Source organism: Sardina pilchardus, chromosome 15 (assembly GCF_963854185.1).
Source record: "Sardina pilchardus chromosome 15, fSarPil1.1, whole genome shotgun sequence".
Taxonomy (NCBI): domain Eukaryota; kingdom Metazoa; phylum Chordata; class Actinopteri; order Clupeiformes; family Clupeidae; genus Sardina; species Sardina pilchardus.
Window position 1 is genome coordinate 28556652 of NC_085008.1, and position 16206 is coordinate 28572857.

General features: G+C 42.2%; 3 protein-coding genes across 6 annotated transcripts; all 3 read left to right on the forward strand.

Moving 5' to 3' along the window:
* Positions 1-364: 364 nt before the first annotated feature.
* On the forward strand, positions 365-3964 carry LOC134102602 (membrane-spanning 4-domains subfamily A member 4A-like). The gene is made up of 8 exons (XM_062556756.1): positions 365-457; positions 748-916; positions 1056-1166; positions 1664-1720; positions 1965-2123; positions 2201-2314; positions 2519-2593; positions 3229-3964. Exons 2-8 carry the CDS (start codon positions 758-760, stop codon positions 3337-3339), a joined length of 786 nt encoding a protein of 261 aa, XP_062412740.1. The 5' UTR covers positions 365-457; positions 748-757; the 3' UTR covers positions 3340-3964.
* A 503-nt stretch (positions 3965-4467) lies between these two features.
* LOC134102618 (holocytochrome c-type synthase) lies at positions 4468-8879 on the forward strand. The gene is made up of 7 exons (XM_062556776.1): positions 4468-4530; positions 5142-5272; positions 5374-5558; positions 6219-6367; positions 6743-6862; positions 7888-7974; positions 8080-8879. The coding sequence occupies exons 2-7, from the start codon at positions 5164-5166 to the stop codon at positions 8270-8272; spliced, it is 843 nt and encodes a 280-aa protein (XP_062412760.1). The 5' UTR covers positions 4468-4530; positions 5142-5163; the 3' UTR covers positions 8273-8879.
* A 156-nt stretch (positions 8880-9035) lies between these two features.
* znf414 (zinc finger protein 414) lies at positions 9036-13944 on the forward strand. 4 transcript variants are annotated; one of them, XM_062556940.1, is made up of 8 exons: positions 9036-9157; positions 9592-9722; positions 9866-9976; positions 10198-10303; positions 10647-11035; positions 11381-11443; positions 12249-12401; positions 13674-13944. In XM_062556940.1, the coding sequence occupies exons 2-8, from the start codon at positions 9665-9667 to the stop codon at positions 13745-13747; spliced, it is 954 nt and encodes a 317-aa protein (XP_062412924.1). In that variant the 5' UTR covers positions 9036-9157; positions 9592-9664; the 3' UTR covers positions 13748-13944. The 4 variants fall into 4 exon arrangements, 3 of the variants coding, with proteins under 3 accessions (XP_062412924.1, XP_062412922.1, XP_062412923.1); XR_009941544.1 differs by having other exon boundaries at positions 9059-9157; positions 9596-9722; positions 11381-11454; XM_062556938.1 differs by having other exon boundaries at positions 9059-9157; positions 9596-9722.
* Positions 13945-16206: the final 2262 nt, after the last annotated feature.

Below are 16206 nucleotides of genomic sequence, written 5' to 3' on the forward strand. Positions count from 1 at the left end.
GTTCCCAGGGGCCCTTGGAGATATATGGCCTTGGTCATTCTGGGTTGTTTTCAGCAACCCAGCTGTTAGTGGTTTACAACTGTGTTCTTCTCCTCCTCTATGTGACATAATCTATTCAGCTGCTGGGTCACTTTAGCCAGCTGTTTAATAATTTTGAGTTAAAAAAAGTTGTTACTTCCAACTTTACCATGTCTCACTTTGACGACTTGCGTTGTACTGTAATACAAGTGTTAACAACTAGGGGGCAATATTTCATCACTTTCTGTTAGCCCTTTCACTACACAAAAACAAGATAATTAATAATTACACCTGAGGGACCATGGCTAGCTCTCATCTTTGTGGTTGTTACAGAGACCATGAGCAACACAAGTTTGTGCTGGTCCTAAGGTAACACTGTTTATCTGTTATTGGGACACATCTCCTATACCCTTCTACATTCAATCAGAACTCGACAAAGGTAAGTGTGGGTGGTTTTCTCTCTTATCTGAATCTCTTTAAGAATGAAACACATACAGTAGACGCAGATTACTACTGTATAAGTGGAAGTAACACAAATTGTGTTAATCATCAGCCTCTTAAATGAAAAGCTCCTAAATGAACAGTAAAGTGTCAAGGTGAAGGGTACTTGGTTAAAGCAACATGGTTTGGCCATAGTTATTGACAGAGGAGACTAGTTATAAACAAATTGAGGGTGGGAGCTGGGGCAGTTTCCTTAGGATCCTAAGCATTTTCTTTTGTGTATTTTAGGTACTCCACAATGAACAACTGTGGTCCTTCTTCCAATGGCTTTGTGGTCATTACCCATGTGTATCCACAACAAAGTGCCCAGAGTCATGTTTTACCCCAGACTGGAGCTGTTCCAGCAGTCTCATCTCCGCTTGGGAAATTCCTTAAAGGGGAACCAGCAGTCCTGGGAGTATGTATACAATTGACACCATCACACTGCATATAGGCTCACATGTTAAATTTGGTATTTCAAGAAATAGCTTGTTGATCAACTAGTTTTTGGTGTGTTTTTCCTGCATATTTCAAAATGTGTTTTTCATTTCTTGCAGACGGTCCAGATAATGACTGGCATTGTTGTATTCTTGTTTGGCATTGTGACTTCATTTCATTCATCAACAGCGTCCTCTTCCTGTGGCATCATGTTCTGGGGATCAATTAATGTGAGATTCATTCCCTTTGTCACATCATTTATGCACACTGAATTCATGAAAGCAAAGTCCTTCAATATTATGCTGACTTTATAAATACAGTCATTTTTACAATCATTTTTCATGTATTACAGTATTTAGCCACACTGTGTGTATACATCACAGAACAGTGTCTTATGCTAATTCAAAAAACAGTCATACAAAAAAAAGATGTATTGACCACATCCATGAATTAACCGCAGTGTCTAGCCCAATGAATCAGAATTAGATTGTGCCTTAATCATAGATAAAAATGAAGAAATGCATTCCCATATGAACCTCTAGGCTGAAGAAATTTGGCAAAATCAATGTAAACCTTCGTTACAGTAAGATGCGAAACTACAGTACCCACCTAGTTGTGGACTATGATAAATGTGGTATATTCCTGTCTCTGAATTCTACAATCTAAAACAGTTAATTTGTGTCATTATTAGTGTTGGCTACCTAAAATGTAAAATGTCTCTTCCCAGTACATTGTAGCAGGCTCTCTTACTGTTATCGCCAATAAGAAGCTCTGTCCGTGTATGGTGAGTGAGTCATCGCAGATGATCTAACTCAGTTCCTGATTTACAGTATTCAACATTTATTTTCATTATCAGTTATTTGTGTGTGTGCGTGTGTGTGTGTGTGTGTGTGTGTGTGTGTGTGTGTGTGTGTGTGTGTGTGTGTGTGTGTGTGTGTGTTGAAGTATTATGGATCCAGGTTTTCAGCTTTGAGGTAATAGGTAATTGAGCTGTATAGCTATATCTTGTTTTCTTATTTCTCTTGCAGCTCAAGGCATCACTGGTGGTGAATGTCATAGGCACCATAACCGCTGGAATCGCCATTATCGTACATGGCTTTGATTTCCTTGTCCTAGGATTCTTTTATCACAGCTGTTATGAAGACCATGACAGCTATGATTGTTGGAAGAATAGGAGATTGTTTTTGGTAAGTATACCTCAATGAATAATCTATTGCATTCTGTAATATACACAATATAATATTTTGAATTTCCTCCACCACAGACCAGGGCAAGGGGGATTGCTGGAGTGATGATAGTTTTGTCAGTGCTAGAGTTCATTGTTTCCATTTGCATATCTGCATTTGTCTGCAAAGCCACCTGCTCCTCAAATACTCAGGTGAGTATAATAGAGTGACACTTGTTGCCCTCTAGTCAGTCCAATTAGTACACTACACATTGAATTGACTTGTAGGCCTACGCTACACCTCTGAGCATGTTGCTAATTCAAGCCCTCTAGGCTGACGCTACACGTACGCTACACTCGCTCTACACGTACGCTCTACACGTACGCTACACCTCTGAGCATGTTGCTTTTTTGCAGGTGGTCATTTCCAACCCGGTGCCCCCACCTTTCCCCGTCTCCAGCGCTTCTGCCCCTCCACTGAACACCTGTGAGGTACAGAGTCACGGAGAAGACCATTATGACTGACTTTACCACACTCTTAAAAAAAGGGTTCCTGGGGTGCTATAGAACCATGCAGACTTTCAAGAACCTTTAGTGGTTAATTTGACGAGGTTTAAGAACTATTTAGGGGCGCCATATTTGAAGTATGCTATAGCCTACACTAATCCAGTGAAACACGGAAGTAACACAGCGCCGCCATTACTGCGTGGCTGGCTGCTAAGAAATTAGCCCCTTGATTCCATAGGCGGCAGTTACAGAGGTTAGCTGTCATTAATACACATCTTAATACCTTATGTTGTTAATAAATTACCTTCATCGGTAAGTTTGGGCACAGTCTGACATCATTGATCCAATTTTCCCTTTCACCTGACATTTTCTTTCATGAGCGGGATCTCTTGTTAGACATTCTTTGATGCTTTCATTGAAAAGCACAGGCAAGAGTCACTCGTCACACTCGCAGGCACACAGTAATGGCGATATTCAAGATGGCAGCGCCCATAAAGTTTGCGCTGGATTAGTGTATAGAACCATTTTTGGTTCTATAGAGCACCTTTTTTTTCTAAGAGTGTGGCTTGTGGGTGACATGTGGATCCCTCAGCTAACTTGTTAATTTGTCGCTTTTCCAGATGCCTCTCTTCCTACCCAGTGTGGGTTCCCCTTTTCATCACAGCAGTGTTGATGGTTCAAGGGATGGCAAAGCTGAAGATCTGCCCCCAGAGTACACCGCTATCCAATGATGATGAGTCATGTCCCTTCATGTAGCCTAGTAATAATAATAATGATAACTTAGATTTGTTTACCGCCTCTCAAGATATCCTAGGTCGCTTCACAAAATAAAAAAAAAGGAGGGGAAGGCCTCTTTTGAACAAGCCTGGGAGGGGGCACTGCACGTTGAGAGGTATAGGCTATAGATTATTCCATAGACTGGGAGCAGCAGCACAGCAGTGGCAGGGGAGACCAGCATCTGGTGACCTTTCAAGTCAAATCATATGTCAAGTCAAGTCAAGTCAAGTCAAGTCAAGTCAAGTCACATTTATTTATAAAGCACATTTTTGTAAGCACAAAGTGCAAACCCATATATATGTGTGCTCTTGAGCAAGGGTGAATAATTCAATGAAAGTAAATAAGCTCTGGAGTCAATTAGCATGTTCTGAGTCACTTCTTTGAATTGCATCTCAATTGATTGCTAAACGAAACAAGATTATATCATCATCCCGTAAGCCTACTTCTGTTCAAAGATTTATATTGGTCATAATAGCCTAGATAATGTTGCCCTGTTGTTGTGTAATAATATAGCCATCATTATAGCCTAGTGTATCATTGTGATCTCTTACAGTCACTTGCATGCGTGAAATGTCTTAAAATAGCAAATAAAAATATATTCAGTAGAACCTGCTATCTTTGTATTGCATTCTGCCCATACAGTGATACAGCTTATTACAGGTCAACACACAGTGAAATGTAACTGTGTAGTTGTTGTAGTTGGCCAGGTTAACATTTCACTGCCAGTTGAGCTGCCTAGGCCAACTGCGCAGGCTATATGACAAATTGGCTAGGCTACATCTATATATATATTTTTTAAACGAGGTTTGTCTGTCTGTCTGTCTGTTTGTTAGTTTGTCTATTTGTTCGCAAGATGACTCAAAGTTATGGATGGATTTTGATGAAATTTTCAGAAAAGTTTTGAAATTACCCAAGGAAGAAACGATTACATTTTGGGAGTGATCGGTATCAAAAAGGTGGTTATGTTTTCGCTCGACTGAGGTCTGCGCTCTCGTTTATTGAATCCTAGCACAGCACAGTTTACGCAGACTTCTACATACTTGAACGTACCCTTGTGATGCAACCACGAAGCAATGCATTGTGGGTTATTTGAGGTGAAGAATTGTGCAGTGCACGACATTGAAGTGTGCTTACAGTGTGTCAAGGTAAGCGGTTACTGTTATGGTTCAATTCAATATGTAATGTGTTTTTCCTTGGTTAAAATATTCAGTGGTGTATTGAACAATTTTATTGAACAGGCTTTGAGGATGTTTTCGAATGACAACTGTTTTATAACAGCGCTAACCTAACGAATTGTTTAGCTGTCTATACCGGTTGACCAGTAACTTACTTAACCTTATGTTAGCTGCTCAGTCTCATCATTTACCACTCCTGGCTGGCTTACTGTCAACTTTCGGGGAACTAGTCAATAAACGGACCTTCTTGAAGTTACTTCATTGAACCAATATCAGGATTTTGACATTGATGCTTCTTCTATGGGTCGTGTTTTTTAGTGTTACGCAAGCAAATTACGAAAGGAAATATCAACTTAGCCATTAGCAAACATGAAGCTAATGATGCACAGGGCGTTCGGATTTATAGTTATCTGCATTAAAGATCCAATAAACCTAGGATTCAAAGATCCTGTTGTGAGTCAATCTGACCCATCTTTCCAGCTTCATATTGATAGTTGACGAAGGAAGTACTGGAAAGTCATCATCTTGAACCTGAAGTTGTGATTGCTTTCACTTTACCATCATTGACTTTACTGTAATAGGTATATTGGACGGACAGTGACGATGACCGAGACTGTGTCCAACCACATGGGCTCACTGAAGGTCGAGACCTTCTCTCCTCCAGAATCTGCACCACCACGGAGTTGTCCCATGCATCAGGAGCACAAACAAAGTAAGGATAAGGCGATATGGGAGAATACTGGTCTTATCCCTATGACAGTCAGTGAGCAGCATTTTACTTCACAGACCTGATATAAAACTGCCCTTTTCCAGGCGCTCCTCCCCCAGAATGCCCCATGCACAAGGCATCTGTACCTGCCCAGCAGGCTCCAAAGACTTCCCCTACAGTCCCAGAGACTCCTGCTCATCAGGACCGAGCCTATGAGTTTGTGGAGTGTCCGATGAAGGCAGCAAGAGGAGAGAACGGAGCGATGTCTGACATAAACCCTGCAAACATGGTATCATCACTTACATTTATGGTTATATATATGGTTATATGGCTATTTGGCAGACGCCTTTTTCCAAATGTATTAAAAGTGCTCTACGCGATGTTGGGTAATGTCAACAGAAGTGACATTCAAACAAAACAGAGCTAGCTCATTTATTCACCTCCCTCTCTAAAATAGTAAAAGATTCTTTAATGCTTCTACATGACTGTTGTGAAATCTTTGTATATACATAGTACATTGTATGTTGTGAAATCTTTTGACAGTATATTGCATGCTTCATTGTATAATAGGTCATGGAAATTCAGGGGGGGTTTTGGTCAATGTAATTTTACATTTCACTAGAGTGGGAACCTGCTTGGTATATTCAGAGGGCCATTGTCCCTTAGAGTAGCTTGGAGTTGAGGGTACAATGGTGGAAGCCAGGACTTGAACACAACTTATTACTCGCTAGCCCAGCTTTTTTAACCACTACGCTGCCACCATCACACTTATACTTAACTTGTTTTTTAAATTTACACACATTTAATGTCACATCAGTGATCACATGAGTATTTTGTAAAATGTGTGTCATTGTACTTCTAGCCATTTAATTTCTCTGAACTTTCAATGCTGTTTTTACATGCAAAGCTGATATCTGATCTGTGACCTTGTTCATTGGGTGTCTTGCAGATGCCCCCACCCAACCAAACCCCAGCAGCTGGTCAGCCTTTTTCCCTGTCTGTGAACAGACAAGAGTCCACAATCCCCCGGTCCGGGGCTGAACAGAACTGGGTCTACCCATCAGAACAGATGTTCTGGAACGCTATGCTACGCAAAGGGTGAGCTAGCTTACTGGCCAAGATGCGGCGTTTTTAGCCATACAGTATACTTCCTGCTCTCTTATCAGTTAAACATTCACTTAGAATGTTAGTATTAAGTCGATTTCAGACCAAAGATTCCCCGACAAGACGAGACGCGATGTTGTTCTAAAACTCTGCAACTGAGATTAAACATGTGGAATGCTCTGCGACGTCTTGCAACTTCTATTTCACGCCGCTGCAACTCAGTCTAGTCGCGTAGAATCTTTGGTGTGAATTGGGCTTTAGAACAGACGTGGCCATTACTCAGAGAGTCTATTTGATAGACCTCTTTCACCAAACCTTTTTTGTGTAATCATCACTAAAATAACATATTTAAACCTCTGCTGAAATTAGGTGGCAATGGAATGAAGGTGACATTGGACAGAAGGACATGAAAAGCATCATCAAGATTCACAACCAGAACAATGAGATGGCTTGGCAGGAGATCCTCAGATGGGAGGCTCTTCATTCCAAGTGTGTAGTGAATTCAATTCAAATTCAAAAAGCTTTATTGTCTAACATGTTGCCATGTTAAACGTTTTTTTTATTGAAGCCAATGTCCTAATTATGTGTGTGTAATGTGTGATGTTTGTGTAAGATGTATGTTTTGTGTGTGTATTGCCTTTGGTATGAAGGGTTTGTGTATGGTGACTCTTTGGCCAGAGACACTCTGTATCTTTCTGCCTGATGGAAGACTGGAATTTGCTTTCCTTTACACTGCCATAACACTTCACACAGCGGTTTGTGGGATACTGATAATCTTGCCCACCTGCTTGATTATCCTAGCCAGCTTTCCCTTGCATCTGTTTGTTAGCAGTACCAAGATGTGAGATGACAAATTCTATCACTGACTGTCTGATATACTGTTGAGAAAATGTCCTGTCTAACATCAAATCCTTTGAGCTTCCTCCAGAGACGTATGCGTTTATATCCTTTTAGTAACTCTACATGCGGAGTGAAGGGCAGGCGGTGGTCAATCTGAGTACCAAGGTACTTCACCTGTTCCACTACTTGCCCCTCCAGTCTTAGAGTGGAGAGTGGATATGGGGTTTCAGGCTCCTGGCACCCATGGCAACATAGCTCCTTAGTCTTTTGTATGTTTAATTCCAATGAGCAGTTCTTGAACCACAGGGCCATTGTGTTGTCATCCACCAAGACCAATTTTGTCAGCATACTTAAAAGGTTCTTATACATTCGTATAGATGGAAAAAATAATGGGTGACAAGACACAGCCCTGCGGAAACCCAGTATTTAAATTAGTGTTGGTAGATTTGAAACCATGCACTCACATTCTTGGGTCTGTCCTTTAAAAACTCGTGAATTCAGGGCATCAGACGTTGATTTACTTGTCGTTGCTGGAGTCGATGCAGAAGTGTGTTGATGTTTACTGTATTAAAGGTTGATGAAAAATCCATGATTGACATCCCAGCATAACTTTGTGTAGGATTAACTCAAAATGTAACAGATTAATGTACCGGTAATGTTTTTGTGTGTAACAGGGAGTGTCCTTGTGGTCCAACTTTGGTTCGGTTTGGAGGTAAAGCAAAGGACCTGACACCAAGAGCCAAGTTCCGCCATTGGATGGGGTACGGTTCTTTTCCCTGCGAGTAGTCATTCAGTAAAGAAGACCAGATCTGTGTGCCGGGTAGCAGTGTGATTTTAACCATCCTATTTTACTCTGTGATTTTCAGGTATGAATTGCCATTTGACAGACACGACTGGATTGTAAATCGTTGTGGAAAAGAAGTCCGATATGTCATAGACTACTATGATGCTGGTCTTTCCACCAAACACACCATTCTAGATGTGCGCCCTGCTTTGGACTCCATTGGAGCGGTGTGGGATCGCATGAGGGTTGCATGGTTTCACTGGACCTCCTCGTGACTCCTGACCAGTAGAGGGCGCTGGCCACCATCAACAATTCATATGTATTCTGCCGGAGAAAAACTAATACCCATCGTGCTTTGAAATGAACTTCTGCATCTCACCAGTCAACCTTTAAGCAATAGTTGCCAGTGATGCTTCTGAGAACTGGCCTTAGTCGGCCTTGCTTTGGTTCTAGGGTAGAAATTCCATATTTTGTTTTTAAATTCATTGGAGTGTCTGGATAGGGGATTGACCGCACATAGTATGGTTTAGAGATGGCTGAACACACCTGGGTTAAGGTGGTTTATTCATTTCATGGGAGTATGCAATGCATAGTATTTATTATACTTCAATAATTGTGTGTGCAGGAAACGGTCATGATATTCCACTCATCTATAATAAGGAGCGAGTTCCAAGAGTACATGGTCTGAAGCTTCTTTTTGGATATGTTGATGTCATATGATTCTCTTGCTTGGATGCATATGTTTATTTTATGCACATTATTTCTTGCTAGATTTTTGTTCAACTCCAGGATTCTAAACCGTCACAAAACATACATAACTGGAAAGTTATGACTCTTTGTCTGTGCTGTTGCTGTAACATAATAAACTGTTATTTATTTGTATTCACTGACTACTGTTTTTGAGTACCTGTTTTACGAATATGTTGTGAACTTTTATCACTGAGACTAATTTTTGGCTGGACTGCAAGCCTCCCCAACTGCATTCTGTGTTTTGGGTGTGTAGCAGGGTCTGTTTACGTGCACCTATACGTGACCACTGCATCAATTCGTCGGTAGGGGGTGCCATTAAGGGACAGTCGCGTCAGACTAAAATAAGTGCTCGGCCAAAATAACGTCGGCCTCTAAGATACAAGAATCTCGCTGCCAAAAAATACTTTATGGTATGTACATTAGATGCATGTGACTGACGGGGTGAATGCATTCAATGTTGGTCTGGTTTCTTTAAGTCGAGACTGTACATGGGCTGCCCTAGCCTGCAACACCAAGCTAACTTGTCTATTCAAATATTGCTATGCTAGCGTGCTAGCATGTAGTCTGGTAACTGACTATCATAAAGTGTGATTTGGGTGTTGATCATGGGAAGTAGGATGAAATTACGCTAATGTTTCAAAATTGAACTAAATGGGCGAGACCGCTTGGGTGAAGACATTTGAACGTTATTTACATAGCCCGAAGTCTTTGTTCCATCTTTGTACGATACCGTTCAGTTAATGTCTTTATACAGTAGCCTATATGGTCAGCATTATCCGTCGATGAAATTTGCTGACTTAACCGAATCGTTTCCTTGATAAACTTGAGATACTATTTCCCCCAGGTAGTCTGAGCTAGCGAAACTGTTGTCCTCTGGCTTCACGGGTCCAACTGTTTACACTCCTGAAATTGCAAACATGTCCACCGACGTTAAGCCTGCCATTGTACGGTCCACAAATACTACGATGCCACCAGGTATAAATCGAGGTTTCACTCGTGTGTGTGTGTGTGTGTGTGTGTGTGTGTGTGTGTGTGAATGGCTTCAAATAATGTTTGAACATAATGTTTGAACATAATGTTGCGTCTTCATCATGTCGTTCGCGTTCTTTTACCCGCAGGCAGCAGTCGCGTATCCTGCACAGTGTACGGGTGCAAGAGATACTACACTGACATGACATCACTTAACAGTCACATCAACGACCACCAGATTCCTGCAGAGTCTTTACCAGGTGAGCTGTTCTACCAAAGATCGTGTCTACTGATAATTAAAGTTATTTTGGGGAATTTTTGTTTTAAAAGTTGGTCAATATCAGCGTGAACTTGTCAGAACTCAATGCTTAGCAGTATGGCTCAAAAAGTTGCATTGTGTATCATCAGATTTATTAGTAATGCATGGTGTAACTTATTTATTCATCCTTCCTGTCATCTCCCACCTAACCTCTGTGAACAGGGAAGGTATTCCTGTGCTCTTCATTGGGTTGTGAGGGCTCCTTCTCCAACATGCAACAGCTGATGGAACACATGAGGGTCCATTATAAACCAAACATCTTTTTCATGTGAGTGTGTCAGATGACAACTTTAGAATATGATAGTGTTAACTGGTAGCATTAAAAAACCTTTATGAACTAAATACTTTTATTGCCCTTCTTAAACAAAGAGTGTCATAACTAAGATATATTTAAGTTATACAAGTTATTGTGTGTGCATCCCACCTTTTACACATACATGTATATCCCTTTATCAAATGTGTCTACCACTTGCCTAAATAAGACTCAGCAACTTTGCCTATCCTCTTCAAACATTAAATATGGGAACTTAAAGCAGTGTTGCAGACATTACATTGTTTCACTTAAGACCTGGAACATCCATATTTATTGTTCTGTTTTTATTCCTCTGTAGCTGTGAGAGTTGCCGGGCCAAGCTGCGATCCTATCGCACACTTCTGAAACACCTGCAAACCTGCGCTAAAGTGGCCAAGAGCAAGGCGGCGCGTGCAGGGGCACTCGGTGAGCAAGGCCCCGAGGCTGAGCTTGCGACCCCCATCTCTGCACCTGACCCATCAGAGGAGCACAAGGAGGAGGACATGGAGACAGAAGTCAGCCTGCCGCCCACAGAGCCCCCCATAGCTGTGGGGCTCTCCCCCGAGCCCATGCTCTCCTCCAGTCCCCAGGAGGCGTCTGCTCAGAGTCCCAGCAGCGGACCTCAGACCCCCCCGTCACAACCGCTGGCCTCCCCCTCGCCTCAGGGAGCTTCAGCTGCCTCCAACGCTATCTGGAGGAAAAATCAAGGTGAGCCATATGCTGTCGCTTACACACTTTCTCTCTCTCTCTCTCTCTCTCTCTCTCTCGCTCTCTCTCTCTTCCTCTCTGTCTCTGTCTGTCTGTCTCTCTCTTTGTCTCTGTCTCTGTCTCTGTCTGTCTGTCTCTCTCTCTCTCTCTCTCTCTCTCTCTCTCTCTCTCTCTGTCTGTCTCTCAAGAGCTGAAGGAGACCAATGTCCAGAGAAGCTTTCCTAAGATCGACTTTGAGTCCTGACCTGTGTGTGTGTGTGTGCGTGTGATTTCATGCTGAGAGCCATTGCAGAGCTCTACCGTTGTGAGTGAACTGTGTTTTGTCATGTTGCACTGTCCTGCCAGACACGCCTGGGCCTCAAATGCACAGATGGAACTCTCCTCCAAGCAGTCACACTATAAGTAGAGGTATGGTCCAGGTGAGGCCTTCAGAACCCCACTAACTCACCGAGGTGCATCCACACACCATAAACACTCACACATGCACTCAGATTTAATCTCTAACCTAAATCTGTTGATAGGTTAGAGGTTTACTCTTGCCAATCAACCTTTGAGCTCTGCAAATTTGTTACATGCTGGGTGATACTTATCCATTTCTTGTTTTGAACCCCCCCCCCCCTCCCCCTCCCCCACCACACTAACCCAGCTAACCATTGCAGGTGTGGATAGTGCGCTTCGCTAGGCAGCATCCTTTCCTCTTGCCTGCTGCTCATTGTAGCGCACCCGCCCCACCCTTCCCCTCTGCAAGAGTTCTGTCTGGCAGCTTTCCAAACTCCAACCTCCACCCCACCCCACCCCACCCCACCAACCCCTGTTTTCATAACTCTGGCTGGTTGAGGTTCATACATGCCCTAATGGCTGTTATCTAGCTTGACTGGTGGTGCCCTAATGGCCGTCTAGCCTGGCTGGTGATGGCTTGAACACAAGTGCTCTGGCTGGCTGTTTTTTGCTTTCAAACGTTATACGCCTTGTTTGCCAGTCATCCGATATTCCCGTTTTTGCCACGTATTTACCAAGTATTTGAAAAGAAATTGACACTCAATGATCTCCTCGAAAGATATTCCCAATAACATAGTGATTTTTCAGCACATTGAAAATGATTCATGTCAACTGTCCTTACAGTCACAAGCTGAAATCAGTTTCACTGTACTGCCAGTCAGATAAATCTTGTGACGCTGTATCCCCTAGTCCCATCTTTTCTCTGTATCCTCAGGCCAGTCCTTCAGCAGCCGCATCTTATGGGAGCACACCAGGGGGCGCTATAACTGTCTCCAGTGTGGCCACAGCACCCCCAACCGCAAGGAGATGACTGCTCACATCGAGGGCCAACATAAGAGCCCCTCTGGCAAACCATCCTCTGAGACTGGTATGAATCCCGCAATACTATCATTGGAAACCCTCACTTGATATTATTAAGGCCTGCCCACACTATTAGCAATTAGCCTGGCTAGCGCCTACCCAGATCCGTTCATTGGGCGCCACGGATTTCTATGAAATGCGTCTGTGCATAGCTCATCATTGTCTTGCTTTCCCCCCTGTTCTGTGATTGGTCCCCTATCTGAGGCAAAAATTAGGGCGGTAGTTTTCAGACTTAGCAGTGTGAATCAAATCGCACGCAAGGCAGCATGGGAACACCCAGGCTAGTTAGCAATAACATATGTGTAACTATAACACTATGAACATCCAGATTGATAAGATAGCCTCTCAGGAATACTCTTCATCTTCATTGATATGAAAATTTACTCTCAGTGTTTTGATTGTTCTCAGAATTACTCCAAAATGGATCCACATAAACTATATCGTTCCTCATATCGTTGCCGTGATAGTATGTGCTCTACAGTGTGGATGCTTTTTAAATTAGCTAGCGATACTTTCAGTTGTGTTGATGTCAGCAAATTCAGTACTATGAAGTGATCTAAAACCAGGCTGGAATTGATCAAAGGTGTTCAAAGTGCTCAAATAAGAGGAGGCCTGGGAGAGAACATCCATTTCCAAGATCTTGGCGATAAGTCTATAGTTTTATGGTCATTAGGGTCGAGACCGGGCTTCTTAAGTAGAGGTTGAACAATTGCTAGTTTAAATCTGGAGGGGACCAATCCAATAGCTAAGGAGCTGTTAATTATACCCAAAATAAGGGGACAAATGACAACAAAAAAGTCCTTAAAAGGGCGTGTCTGCAAAATATCGAAGTTGCATGGAGGATGATACAGCTTCGAACTGCTGAAGGCAGCTGGGTAATAGATTTGTCACTGAGGGATCAGAATCTGGGGGTGAGACATGAGATTTGATGTTATCAATCCAAGAAGTTGAGACCTTTCTCAATAGCTTCAATAGTAGGGTAAAGGGTGTCAGTGGCAGCAGTAGGATTTAAAATGGAATTAATGGTCATTTCTGTTCTTAGTACTAGCCTTTCCCCCTTCCTATCTACTGGGGGCAGGTGTAGCGTAGTCGTGTAAGAGCTGGGCTAGCATGTAGTAGCCTGAAATGTTTTTGTGCCCTTGAGCAAAGCACTTAACCCCAAAGTTGTTCCAGGGACAGTGGCCCTCGTAATATAATTAACATAATATGATATAAGTCGCTTTGGATAGAAACGCTAAATTGATCAATGTAAATGTAAATCAATGTGTTTATGTTGCAGACGGAACAGACAGCTCCCCTACACAGCTACAGTCGCCATCAGATGGGGAACTCTCGGCCGACACCCACCCGTGACTCATTCTGCATCACTCAGTGGTGAATAAGGTCTTTGCTATTGCATCTCATGACGCCACTGAAAACGCGGTTGTAACATTTCATCAAAGACTATTTTGTGTTAACACATTTGTAATACTTGCTGCTTCATTTGTATGTTTTTTTTGGTCTTGTCTTTGTGTTACCCTACAGACAAATAAAAATATTTCCATGCTGAAGATTTCGATTTGACATAGTATCATTGTTCATATTGTTTGCTTGTATGTGGTTATTTTAGTGCATTTACATGAAGCAAACAGTTTTTCACTCAGTGAAGTTTCATTTAGCTTCTTTGTATTGTATGCGTCATCATCAAAATTGGACAACCTTTACAGTTATCATTGCCCTCCCAACCTAAAAAACATGAAATTTGACACTTAATCCCGGAGTATCTCTTTTATATCAAGATGACCTTGATCATTATTGTACTGTAGATGTGTGCTCAAATTCACAGATAAAAAATAACAATGTTCTGTTTTACTGTTGCTCTCTATTACACGCTTGCACTGCTCTGAAACTGTTCAGACACACTGTTGAATCTTCAAAATGATGCACAGGTTGATCAATCAGCAAAGACAAGTACATAAAAGATCAATGAAAATCATTTATTAGCTCATGGCCATGCATTGTGGGAATACGCACAGAGAGATGTCTAGTTCCATGACATGCAAGCAGGTTTGTAAAGAACAGTTAATAATTTGAAATACTGGACTAATTAAATGTCTCGAGGCTCTCGTGTCGTGTGTGCTCACATGCAATATTTTTTCAGCAGTTCAGCAGACATGACAGTTTGGCAGAAGTGTGAGTGTGATGAAGAGAAAGAAAGCTCCAGCTTTGCAGAGAAGATACCAGATCACCAGGAGATACGACTCTTTCCTCACAGTCTCCCCCTCAGTGTCACTCTGCTTGTCCACACACGTATCTGCGAAACACATCACAGAATGTTATAGACCATGGACATGGAGGCCATCTGTACTTCACAAGCACTTGCGTCCAGACTGTCAGAATCACACTGGTATACCCATGGCTTACCATTGATGTGGATGGACATGCTCGGACCAATGGCGTCTGATGGATCGATCTTGCACACATATGTGCCGTTGTCTTCGCTGGAGGCTGCTGTCACAGAGTAATAGAGGATGCTGTTGGAATCAGTGAAACTGTCGTTACGCAGCAACTTGTTGTCGAGCAACAGCAGCCGTCGGTGCGACTGAGACAGGCAGATGAACCGACAAGACAGGTTGAAGGGGTGCCCAACACACACCGAGGACACGTGCCGTGGCACGCTGATGTCTGGGTCGCACTTATCTGGTGAAGAGAAGATATTACATTTTACCTACAGGTTATTTGCAAAATGCAGTTTGAATCTGGAAAACTGATCAATTAATGTCAAATCCAGAGGCCAGCTCACCTTTTGCATAAGCGTTTGACACCAGGCAGAGTATCACTACTGGAGACAACAGCCGTAGAACCATCACCACTGAGGTGGACATCATTTCACCGCTCTCTGCCTCTCACCAGACTGCACAGACACCCACCGCGGAGGATCTCGAATGCAGAGGATACTCAGAGGAGGTCAGAACTCAGGCGGCGTGAAAACAGCAAGATTTATCTAGACAGGAAGTTCTGCTATTCTTGCAAGTTAATCACCAAGGGAAAGCCCGTGCAGGTGCGATACTTCCATCAAGCAAACCAAACCAAACCATCAGAGGCCTGGGTTTCACCTCCATCAATCTAGAAGGTAATCTTGTTTGGAGGAAGTGGCCTAACAGTCTTCTGCAGTTACTATGTTGTTCAAGACAGACCAGAGACACGGATCCAATAAGAAAATGAACATTTGCATGAATGTTCTATCCAATCAGCATGTAGAAAGAATAGCATGTCTTTGCCGTTTGTAATTATTACCTTTATTGGCACACTGGCAAGCAAAATAAAAAAATGCACTTAACACTGATTAAAAAAGGAAACTTTGTATCATAGGTTTAACATTTATTTAGGAAATACTCCACTTTGCATTATATTGTTCATGTCATCACCATATTGACCTGCTGTTAACCTTTTTGCTCCATCAGCACATTATGTAGGCCTAATGTTTCTGGTGCACTCGAACTAGGCATAAGAAAATAAAATAATGTTGTAGGCCTAATACAATTCCATGTTACATATTAAACTCTGTATTGCTCCCCACAATTATTACAACACAAATGCTGTTATGAAATTGTTTAATAATTTTGCCAGAACAAATAAAGTAGTTTCTGAATTGTGTAATGAAGGATGTAGGCGGTACTTTCCTTTATGTCACTTTCCTAGGCGACAGAACAATTACCATAAAAATCACTCACACACTTTTAATTTCTGTCTATTTTTATGTGGTTTACACTCTGGATAGCTTAGACACAGTTTATAAGAGTTACATTGTATACCATGAAAGCAATAAAGTG

Excerpts from the sequence above, each read along its gene's own strand:
- LOC134102602 (XM_062556756.1), top strand. The coding sequence starts at position 758 with ATGAACAACTGTGGTCCTTCTTCCAATGGCTTTGTGGTCATTACCCAT. Across the intron at positions 1,167-1,663 it reads TGTTCTGGGGATCAATTAAT|TACATTGTAGCAGGCTCTCT; the intron begins GTGAGATTCATT and ends GTCTCTTCCCAG. Across the intron at positions 1,721-1,964 it reads AGAAGCTCTGTCCGTGTATG|CTCAAGGCATCACTGGTGGT; the intron begins GTGAGTGAGTCA and ends TTTCTCTTGCAG.
- LOC134102618 (XM_062556776.1), top strand. The coding sequence starts at position 5,164 with ATGACCGAGACTGTGTCCAACCACATGGGCTCACTGAAGGTCGAGACC. Across the intron at positions 6,368-6,742 it reads AACGCTATGCTACGCAAAGG|GTGGCAATGGAATGAAGGTG; the intron begins GTGAGCTAGCTT and ends TGCTGAAATTAG. Across the intron at positions 6,863-7,887 it reads TGGGAGGCTCTTCATTCCAA|GGAGTGTCCTTGTGGTCCAA; the intron begins GTGTGTAGTGAA and ends TGTGTGTAACAG.
- znf414 (XM_062556938.1), top strand. Across the intron at positions 9,723-9,865 it reads AAATACTACGATGCCACCAG|GCAGCAGTCGCGTATCCTGC; the intron begins GTATAAATCGAG and ends TTTTACCCGCAG. Across the intron at positions 9,977-10,197 it reads TCCTGCAGAGTCTTTACCAG|GGAAGGTATTCCTGTGCTCT; the intron begins GTGAGCTGTTCT and ends CTCTGTGAACAG.